The sequence below is a fragment of the Trichomycterus rosablanca genome, chromosome 20 (genome assembly GCF_030014385.1).
Source record: "Trichomycterus rosablanca isolate fTriRos1 chromosome 20, fTriRos1.hap1, whole genome shotgun sequence".
Classification (NCBI taxonomy): Eukaryota; Metazoa; Chordata; class Actinopteri; order Siluriformes; family Trichomycteridae; genus Trichomycterus; species Trichomycterus rosablanca.
The window spans coordinates 10,247,535-10,274,301 of NC_086007.1; the positions used below are offsets into that span (position 1 = coordinate 10,247,535).

The following is a 26,767-nucleotide window of genomic DNA, read 5'->3' on the forward strand; positions in this document are numbered from 1 at the left end:
CTGCAACCTAGAAAGATGTGCCAGTCTATGACCAGGATTGGGATCGGTTATTCATAATGAGGGGTGTCCAGTCATATCCAATATGAGTTGGTGTGGCAGCATGTTTTCATATCATCAGATATGACTGAACAGGTGTTTAAAGACCAGGACTAATTATTCAAACAGGTAGAATCTGGTGCTTGTGCTTGGTTAGTGGAATAAATTTAAACACCCCTGCTTTAAATGACTCTTATTTGTGAATGTGAATAAGCAGGTGAGTGTGTGTTGCCCTGCTACCCTGGATTCCTGTCATGCTGTCATCTCTGGGCCATAAATAAAAGCAGCTATTAAAATAAATAAGTACTAATCAATCAGTGTTTTAGTTTTTCGTCTGGCTTTGACACTGAATTAAACAATGCATATGTAAGGTGGGGCGGCATGGTGGCTTGGTGGCATGGTGGGTAGCACTGTGGTATTACCAGGGTAGCTTGTTGTTGTCAAGTCTCAGTAATTTTACATTTCTGTTGGTACTGTAATAAAACGCTAAATGATATTAATGGAGTGGCATTGTGGGTAGCACTGCCATCTCACAGCAGAAGGTCCTGGGTTCAATTCCCAGGTGTAGCGGTCCGGGTCCTTTCTTTGTGGAGTTTGCATGTTCTCCCTGTGTCAGTGTGGGTTTCCTTCGGGTACTCTGGTTTCCTCCCACAGTCCAGATATACAGTATGTAGTCAGGTTAATTGGAGACACTGAATTGCCCTTTAGGTGAATGGGTGTTACTGTGTGCCTTGCACCCATTGAAAAGCTGGGTAGGCTCAAGCAAACCCCGACCCTAATTGGATAAGTGGTTAAGAAAGTGAGTGAATACAGGTTTGAATACACACTGCTTTCATTTCTACCTAAGCATTCTCTCTTGTACACAAACTTTCTGAATATTCTATTGTTAATCGGCAACATGTGTGGCATGTTCTTCCCTTGTCCACTTGGGTTTTCTGAAAAGCCCAAGTATGATAGACTGGCAACCTGTCCAGGGTGTTTGCGCCCCTGAATAGGATAAAGCGGTGGTAAAACAGACAATGGATGAATGAATGAAATTCCCTTTGTTTTACTGGCACTGTGATTTAACAGAATGCTATTTTCCTGTATCACCCACCCCCATCCAACATTACATGAAGACATATTTTACTTCATTTGAATGCACGTTTGAATACACAATGCTTTTAGTTCCACCTAAGCATTCCCTCTTGTACGCCAACTCTCTGAATATTCTATTGTTAATCTGTTTACTGTTTTAAATCGGTGAAATATTTCCTCTCTCCTTTGTCTATTCCTCCCTTGTCACATTTCTAGCTTGTAAAAAGAAACAAGATGCTTTATTTCCAAACACTGCATGAATGCAGATTTCTGCCATCCATCAAGTCGGGTGCATGGTATACAATCACAGCTTTGTCACAAGACTTCATCACATGGTTCCCATTAACCTGTTTATCTGTTTAACATATAAATGATTCTATTGTTAAACACAATTCCACAGAAGGAAATGAAAAAAGAGAATCCGTGAGGAATATCTTCCAGAACAGTTTCCTATCATTAGAGAGAAAATAGCTTCTCCGACTTCATCAGTGAAAATGGATATGCATCACAGCAGAGTAATGATAAAAGCATATTTTTTTAGCTCTCCTCCTCTGGCTAAATGACTTTAAGTGTTATTATTCATTTCTTTTTGACTGAGAAAATTTGCATAAATAATTTCTATGGCGATTTGCCACTGTATTTTGGAAGGGGAATTAAAATCTGTGGCTAATTGCTAACACCACTGAGAAAAGCAGATGCACTGTTTAAAAGATCAAGCTGCCGAGCAGCTATGCGCTAAATATATGCAGAAGTTATGCAGAATGCGTATTGTGGCCAACTTTGGTTCCTGACCTCGCCGGGAGCCTCGAGGAGTCCGACAGGCGGATGGATCTTAATTACTTGATGTAATTACTCAACCCAAAAAATCAGGACCATCTCCCCATGCACCCTCGAGTAAACATGTAGGGAACCTTAGCTCACCCTGAGAATCAAGGAATTCCAATCAAGAACAAGGGGCCAGATTTAATTAAAAGCTGATGAGAAAATATAGTTAATTTCAAGTGCAATTAATTATAGCGGTCTGTAATTTGAAACTCTAACTGTGTAGTCTAATGAACCCAATTAAATCTACTGACAAATGTTTAGACGTTCGTGTGTGTGTGTGTATTTGTGTGTGTGTGTGTGTGTATTTGTGTGTGTGTGTGGGTGGTTTTGTCCTGTTATATTGTAGTTCATATGAAAAGGTTTGCTTATGAAGGGGGAGGGGGGTTTAAAAAGTCAGGGCGCGTGCCATTTTCTCAGCGGTGACATTAAGAAGGTCGTTATGTTCTGCGCATATGAAGGTCATCAGCTTCCCTCTGTGTTCATTTCGGCTCACGCTGGGCCCTCATACTGTCATACTGCTTCAGTTTGAACTCCCACGCACTCGAATTCATATTTCAGCTGCGCTTCAGTTTTTGCATCTTTTCACCTTCAGGCTTTTCTTGTTATTTTGTAATTGTTTATACTGTAAATTTAGGGTGACCATATTTTGATTTTTTTTTTAAAAGAGGACACTTGGCAGGAGGGCAGCATGAGCAGGACGGACAGTGTATATATATATATATATATATATATATATACAGTGTATCACAAAAGTGAGTACACCCCTCACATTTCTGCAGATATTTAAGTATATCTTTTCATGGGACAACACTGACAAAATGACACTTTGACACAATGAAAAGTAGTCTGTGTGCAGCTTATATAACAGTGTAAATTTATTCTTCCCTCAAAATAACTCAATATACAGCCATTAATGTCTAAACCACCGGCAACAAAAGTGAGTACACCCCTAAGAGACTACACCCCTAAATGTCCAAATTGAGCACTGCTTGTCATTTTCCCTCCAAAATGTCATGTGATTTGTTAGTGTTACTAGGTCTCAGGTGTGCATAGGGAGCAGGTGTGTTCAATTTAGTAGTACAGCTCTCACACTCTCTCATACTGGTCACTGAAAGTTCCAACATGGCACCTCATGGCAAATAACTCTCTGAGGATCTTAAAAGACGAATTGTTGTGCTACATGAAGATGGCCAAGGCTACAAGAAGATTGCCAACACCCTGAAACTGAGATGCAGCACAGTGGCCAAGATCATCCAGCGTTTTAAAAGAGCAGGGTCCACTCAGAACAGACCTCGCGTTGGTCGTCCAAAGAAGCTGAGTGCACGTGCTCAGCGTCACATCCAACTGCTGTCTTTGAAAGATAGGCGCAGGAGTGCTGTCAGCATTGCTGCAGAGATTGAAAAGGTGGGGGGTCAGCCTGTCAGTGCTCAGACCATACGCCACACACTACATCAAATTGGTCTGCATGGCTGTCACCACAGAAGGAAGCCTCTTCTGAAGTCTCTACACAAGAAAGCCCGCAAACAGTTTGCTGAAGACATGTCAACAAAGGACATGGATTACTGGAACCATGTCCGATGGTCTGATGAGACCAAGATTAATTTGTTTGGTTCAGATGGTCTCAAGCATGTGTGGCGGCAATCAGGTGAGGAGTACAAAGATAAGTGTGTCATGCCTACAGTCAAGCATGGTGGTGGGAATGCCATGGTCTGGGGCTGCATGAGTGCAGCAGGTGTTGGGGAGTTACATTTCATTGAGGGACACATGAACTCCAATATGTACTGTGAAATACTGAGGCAGAGCATGATCCCCTCCCTCCGGAAACTGGGTCGCAGGGCAGTGTTCCAGCATGATAATGACCCCAAACACACCTCTAAGACGACCACTGCTTTATTGAAGAGGCTGAGGGTAAAGGTGATGGACTGGCCAAGCATGTCTCCAGACCTAAACCCAATAGAACATCTTTGGGGCATCCTCAAGCGGAAGGTGGAGGAGCGCAAAGTCTCGAATATCCGCCAGCTCCGTGATGTCGTCATGGAGGAGTGGAAAAGCATTCCAGTGGCAACCTGTGAAGCTCTGGTAAACTCCATGCCCAGGAGAGTTAAGGCAGTTCTGGGAAATAATGGTGGCCACACAAAATATTGACACTTCAGGAACTTTCACTAAGGGGTGTACTCACTTTTGTTGCCGGTGGTTTAGACATTAATGGCTGTATATTGAGTTATTTTGAGGGAAGAATAAATTTACACTGTTATATAAGCTGCACACAGACTACTTTTCATTGTGTCAAAGTGTCATTTTGTCAGTGTTGTCCCATGAAAAGATATACTTAAATATCTGCAGAAATGTGAGGGGTGTACTCACTTTTGTGATACACTGTATATACTTACCATACAGAAGCACTTTGTAGTTCTACAATTACTGACTGTAGTCCATCTGTTTCTCTGCATGCTTTGTTAGCCTGCTGTCACCCTGTTTTTCAATGGTCAGAACTCAGGACCATTGGCTCAGGACCCAGGACCACTACAGAGCAGGTATTATTTGAATGGTGGATCATTCTCATTTCTGCAGTGACACTGACATGGTGGTGGTGTGTTAGTGTGTGTTGTGCTGGTATGAGTGGATCAGACACAGCAGCGCTGCTGGAGTTTTTAAACACCTCACTGTCACTGCTGGACTGAGAATAGTCCACCAACCAAAAATATATCTAGCCAACAGCGCCCCGTGAGCAGCGTCCTGTGACCACTAATGAAGGTCTAGAAGATGACCATCTCAAACAGCAGCAATAGATGAGCGCACATCTCTGACATTACATCTACAAGATGGACCAACTAGGTAGGAGTGTCTAATAGAGTGGACAGTGAGTGGACACGGTATTTAAAAACTCCAGCAGTGCTGCTGTGTCTGATCCACTCATACCAGCACAACACACACTAACACACCACCACCTAAATAATACCTGCTCTGCGGTGGTCCTGTGGGGATCCTGACCATTGAAGAACAGAGTGAAAGCAGGCTAAAAAGATATGTAGAGAAACAGATGGACTACAGTCAGTAATTGTAGAACTACAAAGTGCATCTACATGGTAAGTGGAGCTAATAAAATGGACAGTGAGTGTAGAAACAAGGTGGTTTTAATGTTATGCCTCATCGGTGTAGGTATGTCATGTTGTCATTAGTTAGCAGAAGATTGTGATGGAGGTGAGGGCTTTTATGGGTGTCTTAATACGACTAGCAGGAGATATGTTAACAAGCCAGCCTGACTCTGTCTGGCTCTGTGCTTCTCAGTCTTATGACACACTTGCTTTGATCACGTTGTGTCAACAATTCTGTTTCATTTTGTTCTGCAGATAATTTCACCAGACTGTAAAGCATGATTAATTACCTAGGGTGTACATTTCCACCGCTCCAGCGTTCAATACACATGACATTCTTGCTGATTCCTGCATTGTGCATGGTGACCTCCAACATGTGTGGCTGCTCAGCCTTGGAAACCCAATCCATAAGGCTTCAAATGAACTCTTGAGCAGATATCGTTTGCAGATACGGTCTGACACAATGAACGTTGCAAGCAGAAGCGGACATTTGTAAATGCCATGAGACGAGCACTTTGGTCCTAGCACTTACAGCTTTGTTTGGCTGGGGTCAGAGCGCAGGGTCAGCCATTGTACGGCACCCCTGGAGCAGACAGGGTTAAGGACCTTGCTCAAAGACACAACAGTGGCTGGATTTGAACTGACAGTCTTCCGATTGAAAGCCCAAAGCTCTACCCACTAGGCTGCCACTGTCCCAAAAGTGCTTTTCGCAGTAGACATTGTCTCAAAGCAACTTTTCCAGCATCGAAGACCAACAGACCAAAGAACCCTGATGAGCAAGCCAAGGTAGACAGTGGGAAGGAAAATCTTCCTTAAAATCATAGGGAGGAACTGTAAGAGGAACCAGATTCAGGAGACCCATCCTGCTTAGGTGACCTGGAGAATAATAAGCAGCTGTAGCTTATTAATCATTCCTCAACAAACTTAGTTGGCATTATGCATATACCGATGAGGCATAACATTATGACCACTTTCCTAATATTGTGTTGGTCCCCCTTTTGCTGCCAAAACAGCCCTGCAACTGCGATGCACTGTGTATTCTGACACCTTTCTATCAGAACCCGCATTAACTTCTTCAGCAGTTTGAGCTAGTCCACTACACAATGGACGACATTTGCACTCTGAAACATATGGTGTGATATTTATTAATTCCTCTTAGAGGTGTTAATGGATGATGTGTTGAATGCAGGTGGATCTCTGTCCTCTCATTAGCCATTTAATGACTTCAACATCTGTGGTGCACTAGGGGAGGCCAGTGTGCGTATCATCAACCCAGGGGCACAACCAGAGTTTATTTCAGAAGTTGACTTGTTGAGTGGACTGGTATTTGTACTGGCAGCCCTGTCGTGCCATCTTCTCTGAATCCTTTCGTTATTTGACCAGTGTCATGAGGACACTATTACTGAATGGAGGTGACATACTGATGGGTAACAAGATGATTGAGATGCAAACTATATTCCGAGTATAGAGTCAGGAAGCATTTAGAGGTGATTAAATCCTCTGAAAGGGGGAGGCAGACTGTTTTCCGTCTCATTAATTTAATGGTTATTAATGATGATGAGAGATGTGGGATATCCGTGTCATGCATTAGGATCCACATGCACAAAAGACCTGTCAGAGATGGAGCATTAGCTGCTTGGTCATTGCCATTTCCTCTGCAGGTGAGGTACAACCTTAAAGTGTTACTGCTCTTTTTTTTTTACTCTTTCTGTTTAATGGTGTTCCACTACCCAAAAACCCTTTTTTCTTAGCACGATGGATCTCTTAAGGTGAATTTTCTAGGTGTAAGAAAAATATGTGCCTGACAACTCAGGTGCAAGCTTTCTCCCGGCTACCGATGTCACACCAGGATCTGTTTTCTGTGCAAGTGCAAGCATTGTCTGCAGTTGAGTACAGGGCAGAAGATCGGTCTCTGAACCTCATACTATCTACTTTTAAATGGATGTCAACATACTGTAAGCTTACACAACAGGACCAGCAAATGCTGATGCATGTAGAGCTAAAAACAGCTGTCTTTAGTCGCACCCCTTACTTTTGAGTTCTAGACTGCCAATGGAAGTAATGTTAACACAAGAACTGGTGCATAAGAGAACAAATTCTGGTGGGAATGTCACTGCACACAAATCTAAAAGCAACAAAGTCGATTTAGGGTTGGTGGGGTATACAGATTAATTTTTTTGAATTAATTAGATCAATTTGGGTTTGTTAGATCCCAGGAGAAAGCTACATACTCATACACCGACTAAGCATAACATTATGACCACTGACAGGTAAAGAGAATAACACTGATTATCTCTTTATCATGGTACCTGTTAGTGGGTGGGATATATTAGGCAGCAAGTGAACATCAGCAGTAGCAACCTGGCTGTGGTGGGGCTCGAACCAGTGACCTTTCTAATACTAGTCCAGTAACTTTTACATGAATTTGGGCTCCTTTCCCAGGCTTCCTCTGAGATACCCGAGTAACCCAACAATAGAAAAAGGTTATGCTGAGAACATTCATGCTGGTAAGTCATTTTCCATTAAGAACAAAAACGATGGGCCTGGATGAATGATGGACCCCACGGAGAAGTAATTATTCGGACATTTAGAATGACATGTGGCCTGCTGATGCCGTTTGATGTGCTTGTCGTGCGCACTGCTCAAATGCTGACACTGCATTCAGCTCTCGCCCGTCGACAAGGAACCACAAATCAAGAGGAAGAAAATGGAAAGGGGAGAACGAGGGAGAGAGGGAAGCCAGGAGGAGAAAAAAGGAGGCATGCACTTACCCAAGTATGACAAATGGTGCCATCTGTCTCAATGTGCTTGTGTCCAATAGTTTGCATTTATAATATCTTCCGAGTCAATTGGTTCTGTTCTGCCTATGTTTACTTCCACCCAAAATTGTGCACGGAAACCCAGACAGGAACGCCAGAACGTGCTGGAATGTAATCAGCTAAATGCACACAGTAAATTCCTAAACAGTTATTGATTTAATAACCAAATCAGAGCTTTTCCAGCCTCTATGGCAACCCATGTCAAAGGCATCATTATTTTAGGGAGCCAAATTTTCCAGCAGGCAGTGAAAGGATGAGAAATTAGACGTGGTATAGCTATCTAATATGGCTGTAATTAATGGATGTCTGTGCACTGGAGAGGAAAACCGTACTTCTCTCCATTTATCACCACAAGTTGGATCTGATGCCTGTCGGCTTAGCATTCGGCCTTTTAAAACTGCCAATTTGAGGCTGCTACCGATGCCAAGGCAAGCACAATTCTGCACCGTCTTAGGGATCATTGATTTTACAGCATTTACAGAAGGGTGACTGGATGTCATAGCAAGGGCTTGATGAGCTGAGTTACAACACTTCTTTAATTTGCTTTGGCAGCAGAAGGGATCTTTGGGGTTCTGCTTTGGTAGCCACTCTCCCACAGCTTAGTAAAGCTTCTTTCAGCAATCTGTCATTGTTAATGACACTGTGTTACTAGCTGCTAATTTCAACCATCTGCCTTTTATTGGGCGAAGATTTTAAAGCAGTTTTTAAAGGGGTTTTTATGGGATTAACACATCTTTAAAGCAAATGCATAATATAATGAATCCTTCACATTTAGAACAGCATTAATCTCCTCTTCAGCAGTGTCATACAATATCTGATTGGCTTGGGAAGAATGTTGAAGTAAAATATAGGATTTTCCACTTTTATAGAGATTAAAGGTGATCTGCCAGACAGTGTATGCTTCAGAACATACCACAAAGGCTTAAAATCTGCCGATTACGTAAGCAGTTGAAGGTGGTTGACTTTATTCTAGTGTTTAGCAAAGCAATTAAAGGTAGTTGACTTCATTCTAGACATTGTGAGTAGAAGGCATCCTCTAACTTGCTTCAAAAATAAATCTACTTAAATGCTGGGATTGTAGCATATGTATTCTATATTGCTTTTTTAATGCTTGGGTGTCCAAGGTCCTCCATATAAATAATTCATTATTATTAGTAGTAGTAGTAATAGTATTAGAAGTAGTAGTACTGTAGTATTGTAGCGTTATTATTACTTTTATTATTATTATTATTGTTAGTAGTAGTAGTAGTAGTAGTAGTAGTTGTAGTAGTAGTATTGTAGCGTCATTATTACTGTACTTTTATTATTATTATTATTATTTTTAATAGTAGCAATAGTAGTAGTAGTAGTATTACTATTATTATTACTTTTATTATTATTAGTAGTAGTAGTAGTTGTAGTATTACTATTATTATTACTTTAATTATTATTATTATTAGTAGTAGTAGTAGTAGTATTAGTAGTAGAGGTATTATTAGTAGTAGTATTGTAGTGTTATTATTACTATTATTATTATTAGTAGTAGTAGTAGTATTACTATTGTTATTACATTTATTATTATTATTATTATTAGTAGTAGTAGTAGTAGTAGTAGTATTGTAGCATTATTATTATTACTATTATTATTATTATTAGTAGTAGTAGTATTACTATTGTTATTACATTTATTATTATTATTATTATTAGTAGTAGTAGTAGTAGTAGTAGTAGTATTTGCACTAAGCCCTGAGACAGAGGCATGTCCTTTTCAGCTGTAGGTATGTGCTCTTTATCTTTCTGTTTTTCTGTCTGCTGTTATCTAAGGAACTGCAGAACAAAGCATAAACTAGGATTGATCTGGATAGATCAACATGTTAACAGCTAAGCATTGTTTCAATGCTTTTCCATTAAAATAAATCAATGTTATAAGATCCTTGTAACCCTTAATGGAGACTATATTCATTGTGAGATAAAACAAATGCATTATTTTTGTATTTTATCTGATTTAATATCTTACCCAGTATTATAACAACAGGTTGCTGAGAGGATGGTTGGCTACATTGAAACCTGTTACATACTAAATAATAAAAATAGGTTTTGAAAAGTAAAGCATTAAGTGTCCATTCAGTGACCCCTAATTAAAATGTTAAGACTAAATAATGCCCTGGTTTTATTTTGAGCTCTAATGACTTTTGATGGTTGGTTTTATTGCTGACCAGGGTTCAGAGATAGGCTACTGCCAAGGCAAAGCTTGTCATGTCTATTGTGTATCTGGTGATCCATCATGGTGTACCACTCCTCCTCAGTCTCCAGCTCCTCTGCTGTTCCTCCCAGAGGTTGCTCCTTGTGCTGACCTTGTGAACTGTCCATGGTCGTGTTCACACATTCATCAAGGCTTTCTGTTCTCTTTTGCTGACTTGATCATTTCCTTGTCTCCGCTCTGAGAGTTGAATGCAGAGGGGGTTATTAGTAAGGTAATTGGGATGAGGAGAATAGTGCAACCCCAGGGGCCCTTAGCTGCTCTCTCTGCTGGTAGTTACAACACTCTTTTTGTCCCAGTGGGTTAGGGTGGTTGCAAAGGTTTACAGCTTTTTTTGGCTTTTTGCCTGTGCTTTGTCAGCCTGAAAAATCTATTAAGGGTTCACTGTTTTCTATTTTTTCTGTTTCTCATGATTCAGTAAAAAAAAAAAAAAAAAAAAAAAAAAGATTTGCTTGCAAAAAGGATAAAATGACCTTAAAACTAATCCTATGGATATAAAATGGCGTGTAATGTCATGCTGATGCTTAATTATTTCTTTATTTATTTATAAATTCATTTATTTATTATGATTTTTTACTACTACTACTACTACTATTATTATTATTATTATTACTATTATTACTATAATAATTTTTATTATTATTACTGTTATTATTATTACTATAATTATTATTATTACTACTATTACTATATTAATATTATTATTATTGCTATTATTATTATTACATTATTATTATTATTACATTGTTATTATTATTATTACCATTATTATTATTATTGTTATTATTGTTATTATTATTATTATTACTTTACTTTTATATTTACTGTTGTAAATATTCAGGTAATTTCCCAGTGTCCACATGAGTTTCCTTTGGTTACTCCGATTTCCTCACACCTTTTAAAACATACCAGTATGTGAAATAGCTACTCTAAATTACACCTAGGTTTTAGTGGGTGGATAAGTAAATGGCTGAAGTCCAATGATGGTTTGGCATCCTGTCAGAGACATAATCTTGCCATGCAGGAAATGTTTTCAAACTAAACTCTGAACTGGATACATGAAATCCCTAATCAGGATAAAGAAGTTAATTAGAATTAATGAATTATTAATCGATGAATTTATTTATTCATGTATTTATTTATTTTACTACTTTAATACTTTTGTTTTTGCTGGCTTTTTACTATTTTTGTTTTTATATTTTTGTACTTCTGGGTTTTTTAACCTAATATTTTAGTCATTTTTAAAATGTATTTATTTAATTAATTATTTAATTAATTTATTAATTTTTTAGTTAAAAATTGTAGTTTTTACCTAACCATTTATTTAAATTTAGTAAAACAAATTATGCCTACTAACACTGCTCATTTATTTTTACCCATACAATTGTGTTTAAATGTTCTATTTAATAATATTACAAATAACGTAATTGATGTTTATGTCTTGCAGCCATGCATCTGTTTGGCTTGAACTGGCACTTACAGCCCATGCAGAGGCAGTTGTACCGGCTAACAGAGGACAACGTCAGCAGTCTGTCCATACCTACAGAGCTGGGCCTGCCTCCGCTCGGCAACACAGGCTTGGAACTCCCAGACCGGAGAGGCAAAGAGGAGGGTAAGTGTGAATCTTATGTACCAATGAAGAAAATGGGTTTCACCTGTACAATAAGAATATATTGTAATAATAACTTAACATTGTTCTACTTAAAAAGCACTGAATTGTGCTCAGGTGGCGCAGCGGTAAAACACGCTAGCACACCATAGCTAACATTTCAAACTCCTCGTTTCAAATCTCAGCTCGGCCATCCGGCAGGCTGGGAACCTACATGAACATTGATTGGCTGTTATTAATACAGGGTGGGTGCTGGACGGGGATTCCTCTGGCTGATTGATGGCGCCTGCACAGAGACGAGGGATAATTCATTGCGATCAAGGTGTGGCTATTTGTACACAAGGCTGATCTGCATATGGCCTCGTGCAGGTGAAGAAATGCAGTTGGCTACTGCACATGTCGGAGGGGTTGTGTGTCAGTCTCAGCTCTACTCAACCAGGGTGGAGATCAATATCAGTAGTCAGTAGAGAGGAAGCATAATGCAACTGGGTAATTGGATACGCTAAAGTCGGGAGAAAAGCATTAAAAAAACACTGAATGAGGGGCGCTCGGGTGGTACAGCAGTTTTATCCACCACCTGCTTGGTCAGTGTTCAACATACCCAATCCAAGGGAAAAAAATTTTGTCTGGATTTTTGGATGTAGCTTAAGTACTACCAAATAAACAGGTATTTTGGAACATGTGTGACGCCGTTACAGTCGTCAGCTTTTAATGCTATGCTAGAAACAAGCCCCTGCTCCAAAATCCAAATTTTTCAAGCATTTAAGAATGCTAAGTTTCTGACCACATTTTTTTTACCACTCCAGAAATAACACTCATTATATTCAGCTAAGCTAGTGTCCTTCAGCTATCCCAGTTTTAGTCACGCATTCCAAACTATTCAGCTAATTTCCTACAAAATCCCCTCTAATGCAACTCATCAGTGGCCATCATTAGCTTAGATTTTTCAAAGACTTACCGAAATCCAGAATTATTTGTTATCCACGTTCATACTGTGACCATTTCTGGCAGCTCACTGCAAGATCTGCTTTGTAGTCTGGCAAAAAGTTGCCAGAGAAGAGGAAGGGTATTATTTACTCTTGCAGGAAGAAATGGCACTGCTTAAGGGAGTGGGTACCCAGGAACTGGAGTGGGATTACAATTTGTACCCTGTCCAAAGAAGGCATGCCTTGCCTTTATCTCAAAAGCTAGAGTCTGGTTTTCTTGGCAGCAAAAGAAAGTGTGATCCAGCCCCTGTGGTTTAGCGATGATCTGCACAGTAGAGAAAGTTTTACTTTTCTGTACTTGCAAAACGGAACAGAGCTCAGATTTAGCTGTTTGATTTGCCATGGGCTCTCCGCGAAAGGTGAAGATCACAGCCATTACCATATAGATGAGTCACAGAGTCATCCTTTTTCATTTAGCGGACAGCGGAGAGTGAGGCAGCGACACAAACCGAACCGGTGCTAACATGTCTGTGTCTGAGTGACGGCTATAGCTGAAGGGAAATCAATAGGCTGGGGATTGTAATTCTGCCTTACGGAGCAGAGTTGTTACCAGAAACACAGCCAATCAGCCCAGTGTCATCCCAGTTCTATGTGCATTCATTTTTTTGGTTTAAATGCACATCTTATTTGATCTCAGATTTGCTGAGATATACTGTACACTGATCAGCCATAACATTAAAAACAGCTCCACTTACCATATAGGAGCACTTTGTAGTTCTACAATTACTGACTGTAGTCCATCTATTTCTTTACAAGGACACAGGACCACCACAGAGCAGGTATTATTTAGGTGGGGATCATTCTCAGCACTGCAGGGACAATGACATGGTGGTGGTGTGTTAGTGTGTGTTGTGCTGGTAAGAGTGGATCAGACACAGCAGCACTGCTGGAGTTTTTAAATACTGTGCCCACTCACTGTCCACTTTATTAGACACTCCATCCTAGTTGGTCCACCTTGTAGATCTATTGCTGGTGTTTGAGTTTGTCATCTTCTAGACCTTCATCAGTGGTCACAGGATGCTGCCCACGGGGCGCTGTTGACTGGATATTTTTGGTTGGTGGACTATTCTCAGTCCAGCAGTTACAGTGATGTGTTTAAAAACTCCATCAGCATTGCTGTCTTATCCACTCATACCAGCACAACACACACTAACACACCACCACCATGTCAGTGTCACTGCAGTGCTGAGAATGATCCACCACCTAAATAATACCTACTCTGTAGTGGTCCTGTGGGGGTCCTGACCATTGAAGAACAGCATGAAAGGGGGCTAACAAAGCGTGGAGAGAAACAGATAGACTACAGTCAGTAATTGTAGAACTACAAAGTGCTTCTTTGTGGTAAGTGGAGCTGATAAAATGGACAGTGAGTGTAGAAACTATGGCTGATCGGTGTATACACATGTACAGTACAATGATTTTTTTTCCACATATCCCAGCTTGTTTGGAAGCTGGGGTCAGAGCACAAGAGAGTTAAGGTCCTTGCTCAAGGGCCCAACAGAGGCTGCATCGCCAAGCCAAGGTTCAAACCCACAACCTTTTAATTGATAGCGCAAAGCTCTAATCACTAGGCTGCCACTGTCCCTATATACATATACATAAATAAATAAATAAATAATGCATGACTGACTCATACAGACTTTTAAGTTCTACCATTTCCAGATTCTTCACATTTGCATAATCTCATTGTCATTTTCCCAATATTCTGTGCATCTGAAGACAATTCTTGTCTCTGTAGATCAAACACATTGCATATGATGGACTTTTTTGAGGGTTTACCATCTGGCGTTGTGATCTGGTGCCACCCATGAAGCTGACTGCCTGACACATACAGAGTTCCCTGTGCAGGGATGTCTGTTTTTGGCACCGTCACTCCAGAAATTGGTACATGGCCAAGCAGATGTTTCCATTTCCATTGGGTCCTATAAAGAAGTGTGTACTATATCACCTGCAGGTTTTTCTCCTTTACATGAGGACTTTACATGTGAATGAGATAGGCTGTCGCCTTTTAGGTTGAGTAAAGCATTGCAGTCAGCCTGATTATGTTTCCTATGTCGGACCAGAACAGATGAAACGGTTGCCTTGGTGGTTTCCTTGACTACCCTTTATAAGAAATTTATCAGTTACACAACTGAGGCATTTCCACTGCTTTTCTAACACAGGCAAACCGGACAGCTTGTTCCCAGATGACAGCTTCATAGACATGGGTGAGATTGATGTGGGTCGCAAGGTAACACAGCAGATACCGCCCGGCATCTTCTGGAGGTCGCAGGTCTTTATCGACCACCCCATGTACCTCAAGTTTAACGTGTCTCTCAGTAAAGATGCCTTGGTCGGGATCTATGGAAGAAGAGGCCTTCCTCCCTCACACACACAGGTGGGTTGGTTAAACATGTTATTTGATGTGATCCCCTTGTTTTTAAGGTCTGAGAGAATATGTGTATGCCTTATCTCTAGTGCTGCTTTTACATGTGACAGTGTGGTATGGAATGGTAGAGGTAGTAAATACCTTAAAAACATATACTGCCAGATTCAGCAAGTTTGTTATCATGCATTATTGGCCAAAACAAAGTGTGAAAATATGGTAGTTTTGTAAAAAAAACAAAAAACAAAAGGAGAATTTTATCTAGAAATGTTACCAAGATGATATTAAAATAAAACAAAAGCAAAAAAAGTGACTGTTGTTGTGTGTGTGAATCTCAAATAGTGTACTTTTAGAAATAATACACTAAAATGGCCCACCTGTCATAGAGATCGGCAGGTGGCATGGGTTACAGAATCATGCCCATCTGCCATGCCATTATGGTTGATGACTTACAGTGGTGATTTAATCAGATAGTCTCTGCTCCTCATCGGCGGTAATTCACTGCAGCTGGGAGAGATTTTTAAATACCGGGTTCAGAGGCCAGCTTACTTCAGGCTCATTATAATGTGCTGTATGGTATTTTCTGCATGTTTTTAAGGCCTGCATGGCTGGGTCTTCTTCTTTGATTTTTAGGGGAATTTGGTCATTAGGGCTTAATCTACCAGTATGGGCAAGCTGCCTCTAGAGATCGGGTGTAATCTTCACCTTGCCCACCCCGTTACAGTACACTGTGTATGTTCCACAATATTACAATTCTAGATACTATTTAGTTAGAATATACAGACTACTAGTAATTTATTTACACTCTCTAGCCATCAGAAAAAGAAACCACTGTTAATAAGAATTTTCAGATTACTTACAGTCTAACAAAGCCATCTGGATTCAGCCCGGTATAAATTGTTTTTTCAGTGCATATATGAGAAATCTTATGCATATTTATAGCTGTACATGTTCAGATGCTTATGGCAGGTGGATTCCTATTAACATAAAGAACACTAGATGATATGACAGATTAATGAATTTCTAATGATGTTCTTACTGTGCTGACATGCTACCTCATTCAGTAGCAAGTGAACGAGAAAGAGCAAATTAGGACTACATTACGATGCAATATTTCTTTCCAATGTAATGATTCAACAATAAACATTTGAACAATGACACTTAAATATGGATTTATTAGAGTCTGTTATGACTGATATAACTGTATCTGGCCGAATAGAACACACAATTATACAGAAAATAATACATAATTAATTAATGCCTTTATTGTAATTGTATATAAAATACAACATTTTCTCTGCAACAAAACAAAACATACGTTGTCGCACAATAAAATAAAAATAATATGATCATGCCGATAAGGCATAACATTATGACCACTGACAGGTGAAGTGAATAACACTGATTATCTCTTCATCACGGCACCTGTTAGTGGGTGGGATATATTTGGCAGCAAGTGAACATTTTATCCTCAAAGTTGATGTTAGAAGCAGTAAAAATGGCGAGTTTGACACGGACCAAATTGTGATGGCTAGATTACTGGGTCAGAGAATCTCCAAAACGACAGCTCTTGTGGGGTGTTCCCGGTCTGCAGTGGTCAGTATCTATCAAAAGTGGTACAAGAAAGGAACAGGGGTAAACCAGCGACAGGGTCATGCGTGCTCCGATCCAACAGACGAGCTACTGTAGCTCAGATTGCTGAAGAAGTTAATGCTGGTTCTGATAGAAAGGTGTCAGAATACACAGTGCATCACAGTTTGTTGTGTATAGGGCAGGAAAAGGGGGTCTAACACAATATTAGGAAGGTGGTCATAATGTTATGCCTGATGGGTGTATATTACTATGCTTCACTATTAAAAGATTTTTAAGTGACTTACAGATTACATGATTACAGATTGAATTAAGTCTATGTATTGGGGCCTCTCAGGTGGCGCAGGGGTAAAGTACGCTAGCTCACCAGAGTTGGGGTTTCGAATACATCGTATCGAATCTCAGCTCTGCCTTTCCGACTGGGCTGGGCGGCTGCATGAACAACGATTGGCTGTTGTTCAGGGTTAGAGGGTAAGAAAGTCAGATCATAGGTCCTCATAACTGGTGCGACTGCGGCCCCTGCTGGCTGACTGATGGCGCCTGCACAGGGCTGAGGAATAATGCTGATGGGGGTGTGGCCCTCCGTACACAGTGCCCGTCAAGTGTATGAACTCGACTCGTGCAGGTGAAAAATGCAGTCTGTACTGACTGTGCGTACCGGAGGGGGCGCATGTCAGTTGAGAGGCGTCCTCAGTCAGCGGTGAAGGGTCGAATCCGTATAGAGGACGCAATCAGGGTAACTGGATAAAAATTGGGGGAAAAAAGAGGGAGAAAAAAAAAATAATAATAAATAAATATATACATATACAGTGTATCACAAAAGTGAGTACACCCCTCACATTTCTGCAAATATTTCATTATATCTTTTCATGGGACAACACTATAGAAATAAAACTTGGATATAACTTAGAGTAGTCAGTGTACAACTTGTATAGCAGTGTAGATTTACTGTCTTCTGAAAAAAACTCAACACACAGCCATTAATGTCTAAATGGCTGGCAACGTAAGTGAGTACACCCCACAGTGAACATGTCCAAATTGTGCCCAAAGTGTCAATATTTTGTGTGACCACCATTATTATCCAGCACTGCCTTAACCCTCCTGGGCATGGAATTCACCAGAGCTGCACAGGTTGCTACTGGAATCCTCTTCCACTCCTCCATGATGACATCACGGAGCTGATTGATGTTAGACACCTTGAACTCCTCCACCTTCCACTTGAGGATGCGCCACAGGTGCTCAATTGGGTTTAGTCCATCACCTTTACCTTCAGCTTCCTCAGCAAGGCAGTTGTCATCTTGGAGGTTGTGTTTGGGGTCGTTATCCTGTTGGAAAACTGCCATGAGGCCCAGTTTTCGAAGTGAGGGGATCATGCTCTGTTTCAGAATGTCACAGTACATGTTGGAATTCATGTTTCCCTCAATGAACTGCAGCTCCCCAGTGCCAGCAACACTCATGCAGCCCAAGACCATGATGCTACCACCACCATGCTTGACTGTAGGCAAGATACAGTTGTCTTGGTACTTCTCACCAGGGCGCCGCCACACATGCTGGACACCATCTGAGCCAAACAAGTTTATCTTGGTCTCGTCAGACCACAGGGCATTCCAGTAATCCATGTTCTTGGACTGCTTGTCTTCAGCAAACTGTTTGCGGGCTTTCTTGTGCGTCAGCTTCCTTCTGGGATGACGACCATGCAGACCGAGTTGATGCAGTGTGCGGCGTATGGTCTGAGCACTGACAGGCTGACCTCCCACGTCTTCAACCTCTGCAGCAATGCTGGCAGCACTCATGTGTCTATTTTTTAAAGCCAACCTCTGGATATGACGCCGAACACGTGGACTCAACTTCTTTGGTCGACCCTGGCGAAGCCTGTTCCGAGTGGAACCTGTCCTGGAAAACCGCTGTATGACCTTGGCCACCATGCTGTAGCTCAGTTTCAGGGTGTTAGCAATCTTCTTATAGCCCAGGCCATCTTTGTGGAGAGCAACAATTCTATTTCTCACATCCTCAGAGAGTTCTTTGCCATGAGGTGCCATGTTGAATATCCAGTGGCCAGTATAAGAGAATTGTACCCAAAACACCAAATTTAACAGCCCTGCTCCTCATTCACACCTGGGACCTTGACACATGACACCAGGGAGGGACAACGACACATTTGGGCACAATTTGGACATGTTCACTGTGGGGTGTACTCACTTATGTTGCCAGCTATTTAGACATTAATGGCTGTGTGTTGAGTTATTTTCAGAAGACAGTAAATCTACACTGCTATACAAGCTGTACACTGACTACTCTAAGTTATATCCAAGTTTCATGTCTATAGTGTTGTCCCATGAAAAGATATAATGAAATATTTGCAGAAATGTGAGGGGTGTACTCACTTTTGTGATACACTGTATATATATATATATATATATATATATATATATATAAAAGTATATGTATTGGGTTGCTGTATCAAGACAAAAGCATTCTGTTTTTTGCTTGTTATATATCGTTTAAAAATAAATTAGTCCATTACTACTAAAGATTGAAATGTGTTATTGTAGAGAAGTTATTCTAGTCCAGGTTCTCACCTAAACTATGTCTGCTCATATGATCATGTTTGAGACATCTCTTGTCCTACCAGAAAGGGCTAACCAAACTCATTACTAATACAGAGCTACTGTATGGCGTGCTAAGCAATAAGAACAATAAGAACAATGACAAATGTGGTATTACAATTTGAAACCAGATTATGTCATAGCATACTCTGTGGTGACATTTACGCTAATATGTATTTAAATTCTATCTACTTTTCTTCTTAACAAGCATGTAAATCAATGGCTGCTTTTAATAAAATAGTCCAGCTCAATGACAAGCCAATCAAAGGCAGCGTGTAGTGTTTGTGTTTTGGTCTTTTATGAATTTTATTCGGTAATGTGGAAAATTACTCACATACAAAGACTCAAAGGAGTCAAACAACTTATTTCATTATCGAACGCTGAGCAGCACGTCCTTGCTCCATTGATTTGTATCATACTTCCAGTTTTATTATATTACAGCTTACAGAAATTGCTCCGAGGCAGGAAGAACCTACACACGATTTGTAGGTTGTTGGTTTTTAGTTATAATTACTGCAACTTTTTCTTTAGGGCGGAAAGTTGTGGTTCTTTTTAGGTTGACTCTTCTATTCAGGTCCTCTTCATTCATCAACACTGATAAAAGTGTGGCCGCTTCTGGCAGGTATTTCCACATAATAACATCTCCAGAGTGAAAAGCAGGCAGCAAACCATCTCCCGAGTTCTCATTGCATACAACGTTCGTCACATAAGCTTCAGTTCCTTTTGTGATGAGTCTCCGGTGGCTCTGTTGTACGTGTAGAATGATGTTTACGGGTCATTTAATGCAAGTTTTTATCTGTATTTTTGTCTTCAGTTCGACTTTGTGGAGCTGCTAGATGGCCGGCGGCTCCTGGCTCAAGGGGTTCAGGGTCTAGGTGGACCTTCAGCACTGACTCAACCACGCAGCCTGATGCCCCTTAGCAGCCATGACACCGGGTTTATACAGTACATGGATTCAGGCATTTGGCACCTGGCGGTGTACAATGATGGCAAGGAGACGGAGCAGGTGTCATTCCTAACCTCCGCTATAGGTAAGTCATGTCATCCTAGGTACCTGGTGTTTTCTTAAGGATTTACATTACTTAATGTGGCCCAGGAATTTGCTAAGTTGGTGCCACTACATGCTATCAATAGGTATCAATAAGTTTGCTTATATTGAATCAAGCTGGTAACTGTCAGATTACTAAATAACACCCAATGTTCTTCATGGGAGAATCAGCTGGTTGGGGACAGTTGCTACTATCTAAACAACTTTAGATATTTTGGTTCTATTCTTGTCAGCATTAATTTGGCTTGATTTGGTTGCATACATTAACCCCTATGCAGAAAGACCATTTGTCCAAATGGTTAGACATCCACTGTTAAGCAAGTTTTACATTGCTATGATTTTAAAGGCTACTCTACTAGATCAGCAGCCCCCAACCTTTTTGCGCCACCGGTTTCATATAAGATATAATTTCACGGACCGGCGAGAGCGGGAGGATTTAAAATACAGTGCATAACAATAATACTCACCAATGATGGAAAATCAGTGGGAACCTTGAGCTTTTTTCACTGCAATGAGATGCTCCCACCAAGGGGTGATAACACAATAACACTCGAAGTGTGTTCCTTATGTCCAGTCTACTTCGTAACTTCGTTTTGGTTGCCTTCACTGCAGAAAATCACTTTGCAAAGATTGGATGTTGGAAATGGAAGCTGTTGGTGTTTTCATTGCTTTTGTAGTGATCTCTAATTATTTATTCTTTCTGTTCAGTCTGGTAATAAATGACCGTGGTTGGGGACCACTGTGCCAGGGAACAGCCCTAGCTTCTGCTTATTTATTGTTCGGCTGTGCAACGACAAATTTCAGTTCAGCTACAAGTTGCTGGTTTAAGGGTTTGCGCTCCTTTCTTATGTGACAGTCCTTTAAGCCTGTGGGAATGTAGCACTTGCTTACAAGTAATTGATATTGTAGAATACCACACACCACTAAAATAATGCTTTCATCTGCTGTATGTTTTTTTCTTAGTCTCAGTTCAGAAAGCTCACAACAGACTTGTAAAGTACAGTGGTACCTTGAAACTCAACATCAGTTGGTTCTGGGAGTGGTGTTGAGTTTAAAAGGCGTGGAGTTTTAAGATATTTTTCTCATAAGGATGTATGGAAAACCTGTTAATGCGTTTCATGGTCCCATGGAACTGCATATATTTTAGGCTAATGTAAAATAATGGCGATGTAATATAAAAACACTGAAATACAATTAAAAAAAGTTTTAAATCAATAAAAAATACAATAAAAATTGTATAAAGAGTACAGCTCTTTATCTGTACTTCTATATTGTTTCCTTATGCTTCTTAATTGTGGAGATGCTTGATCTTGGAATACTGTATTCCGTTCAGTAAAGGCGCATTCACATGAGAAGCGGCACATTAGCTTTTGCGCTGCTTTTTAACGATAAGCATAGACTCTCTCGACAAAAACTGATTCTTACAATTTCTCAGAACCCAGAGCTATAACACAAGTTTAAAAGTGAAACAGAGGAAAAATCCAGCTAAACGCAGATACATGTACTGTAGATGCTTTTAGAGTGGATTTGATGGTTATTACACACAAATCTGAATCAGAATTATTTAACAGATTTATTGGCCAAGGCTGATGGTATCTCTCTAGTATTAATACAGTATACAAGCAATGTACATTAAACATTGAACACACACACAAAAAAAAAAAAAAAATATATATATATATATATATATATATATATATATATATATATATATATATATATATATATATATATATATATATATATACTGTATATACATATATACTGTATGTGCAAACTCTAAGACTATATACAGGCAATATACAGATATGTAAGTTAGCAGCGTGTGGAATATTTACAAAAACAGTAAAGTACACAGCATGTAGGATGAGTACTACAAAGTGTAGTCAATTGGCAGCAGGTGAATATTGTCACAAATGCAGATTCGTCTCATATGCTCACTTTGATGACGTTTTACTGCACAGCTCAAGCCAAGCGCTGAACAAAGCGGCTGTTCATTGTTAATTTGATATTAAATAAGTACTTTTTTTTTTTTAAAGAAACTGAACACGTTGAGTTTAAGGGTGCAGATTTCTCGATGAAGGGCGTTGAGTTTCAAAGATGTTGAGTTTATGGGACGTTGAGTTACAAGGTACCACTGTATCTAAATTAACTTTTTTCTTGGGCTGGATACGGAAGAATGTGTTCTAGTCATTCATTTGGTATGCATTTCCCTTACAAGTGTATGTAAACTGTGTATTACAATTACAAAAGAATGGAATATAAATTTGGCATATATATTTTGTCACTACACCGGGTTACCAAAGGAAAAAAGGCTATATGGAGTTGGGGGAATATACAATTTTATAGAATGTACAATTCTTTATGAACTTAAGACACTTCTGTGCTTTGTTGTCCAGTGACTCGTTATTGGTTTATTATTTATAGAAAATTGTATCATCATCTATCTGAATTCTATTCCCTGTAATGGTTTTATTTGGGTCAAAATCACGCAGCCCTTGAGCCTAGTCTAGTTTAAGTAGCCCATCTTGCCCATTTAAGAAGTATGAAGTTTTAATCCATTGCAAATTAGAATCATTAGATCACACATTTATGTGATACCCCTGGTGCCCATTTTGATCTGCTTCTTTTTTCACAGCTAGCAAAGACACTCTCACATTCATAGCTCTGAAATATTAAAAATAATTCCCTCAGTACAAATAAGTACAGAAATTTGTGTGCGGAAGCACCCGACTACTTATCAAACCGACTTGCTGCTCTTCAGCTCTGATCAGTAAGATCTCAAGCAGCCTCTACAAAGCAATCAAGGTAGTTGAATAAGAAAGATGAAGAAAAGGGATACAGCTCCACAATGCCCTGATACTCGTTCACTGACGGCTCCTATGGCTCCCATTAGCATTCAAGGGTCTTTACTAAGGTAGATTTTCTATTTTTGGTTCATTCATTTGCATACAGTGCTGTCCAGATTGAAAGTCTCTGATTGTGCAGCCCTTTCCTGCCCCCTGCCTGAACCATTATTGTTCATTATAACCTCTAGTTGCTGCTAAAAGAAAGGATGTTTTTAACTTTGTGGCCCAGCTGCTAACATCTGGCCTCCATCGGTGGCGACTGTTCATTTTGTCCTCTCTTGTGCTTGCTAAAAGCGTCTTTGAGCAGTGAGATTAAAGGGGGGGGCTTGTTGGGAAGTGTCAGCTTTCGCAAAGGTGGCAGCTGGGAGCTGTTCACACATGCTCTTTAATTAAAAGCTCCTGGGCCATGGTCCATCTGTGACAGGCAGGAGGCGGGTGATGAGTAGAAAGAGGGGCATGGCAGATTGATGGGAGCTTGTCCTCGGTCCGATCGGTGTGGCAGCCATGACCCATCCAAAGATAGATGTTGGCGTACTCTGACTCCCGTCCTGAAGTGAGAATTTGATACCTTTTACTTGTGGACGTGGGGTTAAAGGGCAGAGGAGAGCTGCAAACATGGAAGTAAAATGTTCTCTTTACTTTAGAATAAAATGCTTCCGGGGAAAGATAGGTCATTTTATGACCCACCTGAGGTCTGGGGCTCAATCTAAAAGGGTTCAGTATGGAACAAGGGAAAAATACTTGATCTACAGTGGAACATTACTACTGTCTCTAAGAGAAACCAAAAAAGAGGCTGAGATTAAGAGGGTCAACCAGATGATGTCCTTTAGAAGGAATCCAGCTTTGCCTGTTTTATTTGAAGGGTCCTTAGATGATCCTCAAGCACCATGGGTTTGAGTGCTTTTACATCAGCGTCTATATTTGTTCATTTAGCAGACATTCTAGTTCAGACTGATTCAACCCAGCTACAAATACAAGGTCAAGTGTAACGCTCTATATGTATATATACACAGATCAGCCATAACATTAAAACCACCTCCTTGTTTCTGCACTCACTGTCCATTTTATCAGCTCCACTTACCATGTAGAAGCACTTTGTAGTTCTAAAATTACTGACTGTAGTCCATCTGTGTCTCTGCATACTTTGTTAACCCCCTTTCATGCTGTTCTTCAATGGTCAGGACCACCACAGAGCAGGTATTATTTAGGTAATGGATCATTCTCAGCACTGCAGTGACACTGACATGGTGCTGGTGTGTTAGTGTGTGTTGTGCTGGTATGAGTGGATAAGACACAGCAATGCTGATGGAGTTTTTAAACACCTCACTGTCACTGCTGGACTGAGAATAGTCCACCAACCAAAAACATCCAGCCAACAGTGCCCCGTGGGCAGCGTCCTGTGACCACTGATGAAGGTCTAGAACATGACCAACTCAAACAACAGCAATAGATGAGCGATCGTCTCTGACTTTACATGTACAAGGTGGACCAACTAGGTAGGAGTGTCTAATAGAGTGGACAGTGAGTGGACACTGTATTTAAAAACTCCAGCAGCGCTGCTGTGTCTGATCCACTCATACCAGCACAACACACACCAACACACCACCACCATGTCAGTGTCACTGCAGGACTGAGAATGACCCACCACCCAAATAATACCTGCTCTGTGGTGGTCCTGACCATTGAAGAACAGGGTGAAAGCAGGCTAAAAAGGTATGTAGAGAAATAGATGGACTACAGTCAGTAATTGTAGAACTACAAAGTGCTTCTATATGGTAAGTGGAGCTGATAAAATGGACAGTGAGTGTAGAAACAAGGAGGTGGTTTTAATGTTATGGCTGATCAGTGTATATATGTATATGCATCAGGATAACCAAAGGAACCCTTTCCTCGTTTATTTTAAAGCTGAGACGCTTCATTACTTCTACTTTTCTTCACAACACACTCACATTTGTCCTAGGTGTGTGTTTTGTCACTTCTCTTAACCTGACCCCTATAATCGCACAACCATAATCTGTTCTTTGACCCAAGCTGTCCAAGTCTATTGAACTGATTAAATCCAAAGCAAGTTCACAACTAAAACAATCTGCATTAAGACCAGACACAGAATGCGCTGGTTATGGGTCTGTGACCCAGGACTCTGTTGACAGCTCATTTCTCTTTATGCCACCAGGGAATGGAGCTTTCTTCTTGAGCTGCATTCTATTTTGAAGGTGGCTGCCTATAAAATATTTCTTCTTGGGCAGAGTTTTAGCTGAAAAGGAATCTTGGCAGGCGTTGCATTTGGTGTCATCATTTCTGTTAATTGCTTATTCTCTGTCACTTGCCAAGTGATTTACTTGCCTAAACATATCGGCCTAGAAGCAGATATTACTCTGACTCTGGTGCTGAAAACAACTAGCAATACATAGCTTAATGTAAAAAGCTACATTTATAGAGCCTTGGGTGTAATATAGTTTAAATAATTAGCTACATAGATACATAAAGCTAACTATCAAGTTATTACTGGATAATCATACACAAAAGTTTGGTTAACTGTCATCAACCATTAGTTTATCTGCTTATTTTTGCTTGCCAAATTGCCTTAACAAGAATCCTGATTAAGCAAAAGCTAAAACAGCTGACAGTTGTTCACTAAATACCAAAACAAGTCAGGAAGAAGGTTTCCTGGGATGCAAGTGAGGTGAATTGTCCATGACTGTGTTTGTTATAACCTTGTGAACTGATGAACCTTGTGTAACGAGTAACTGCCGTTTCTGTAATGAATGTAACCAAAGTGTAAAACATGACGTTAAAATCCTAATAAACAAACAAACAAATAGCATCTCCTGTTGACACAAAGGCACAGTTTAGCGTTAGCTGGTTGCTAGTCTGAGATGGTTTCAGCTGTCAAATATGAATTTATTGATGGTTTAAGCTGAGCATTGCTGGTTTTCTTTTCAAAACAACACGTTTTGGTATTAAAACACAAGAAATGATTATTGTTGACCAGTTTAACTGGTTATAGATTTATTTATCTATTAAATTTGGCAGATTAGATAGCTAGTAACTTGTTATAGTAGCTAGTTTGTTAAAAGTCATAGTATATTGGCAGTTGTAGCCTAGTGGTTAAGGTATTGGACTAGTAATCAAAAGGTCACTGGTCACTGCTGGGCCCTTGAGCAAGGCCCTTAATCCTCAATTGCTTAGACTGTAAACTGTAACAGTACTGTAAGTCGTTTGGATAAAAGCGTCTGCTTGATGCTGCAAATGTAAATAGTATATGATAAGAGCATTGTGTATTTACTATTACAATTCACTGTTGCAGATTTATTAAAGTTATGTGAGAATAAAGGGTCTACAACTACGTTTATATTGAATAAATAATGCAGCTAATTGCTAGTTTTTTAACAAGCAATTTTGTCTTTGTGCCTAGCAAGTAATTGGTTATCAAGTGAAGTACATGAACCACTGGATACATTTATATTGATATAACTTATATATCTCACTACAGAAGAATCTGCAAATAAGAACAATATGATTTTTTGTTTGTTACATTTGGAAACAATCAGTGTGATTGGTGCAACCAGTTGGTCTGCAGTGATTGATGAAAGCTTGGTACAATTACCAGAATTTTGAGATTA

At 40.0% G+C, this 26,767-nt stretch overlaps 1 protein-coding gene across 1 annotated transcript in view; it reads left to right on the forward strand.

The window, feature by feature from the left end:
* tenm4 (teneurin transmembrane protein 4) overlaps positions 1–26,767 on the forward strand; it is a 349,240-nt gene that overhangs the window by 189,542 nt on the left and 132,931 nt on the right. Inside the window, exons 8-10 of the mRNA XM_063016253.1 lie at positions 11,539–11,703; positions 14,849–15,063; positions 20,062–20,278. Coding sequence (XP_062872323.1) covers positions 11,539–11,703; positions 14,849–15,063; positions 20,062–20,278 — 597 coding nt within the window. The remainder of the gene's footprint in view (positions 1–11,538; positions 11,704–14,848; positions 15,064–20,061; positions 20,279–26,767) is intronic.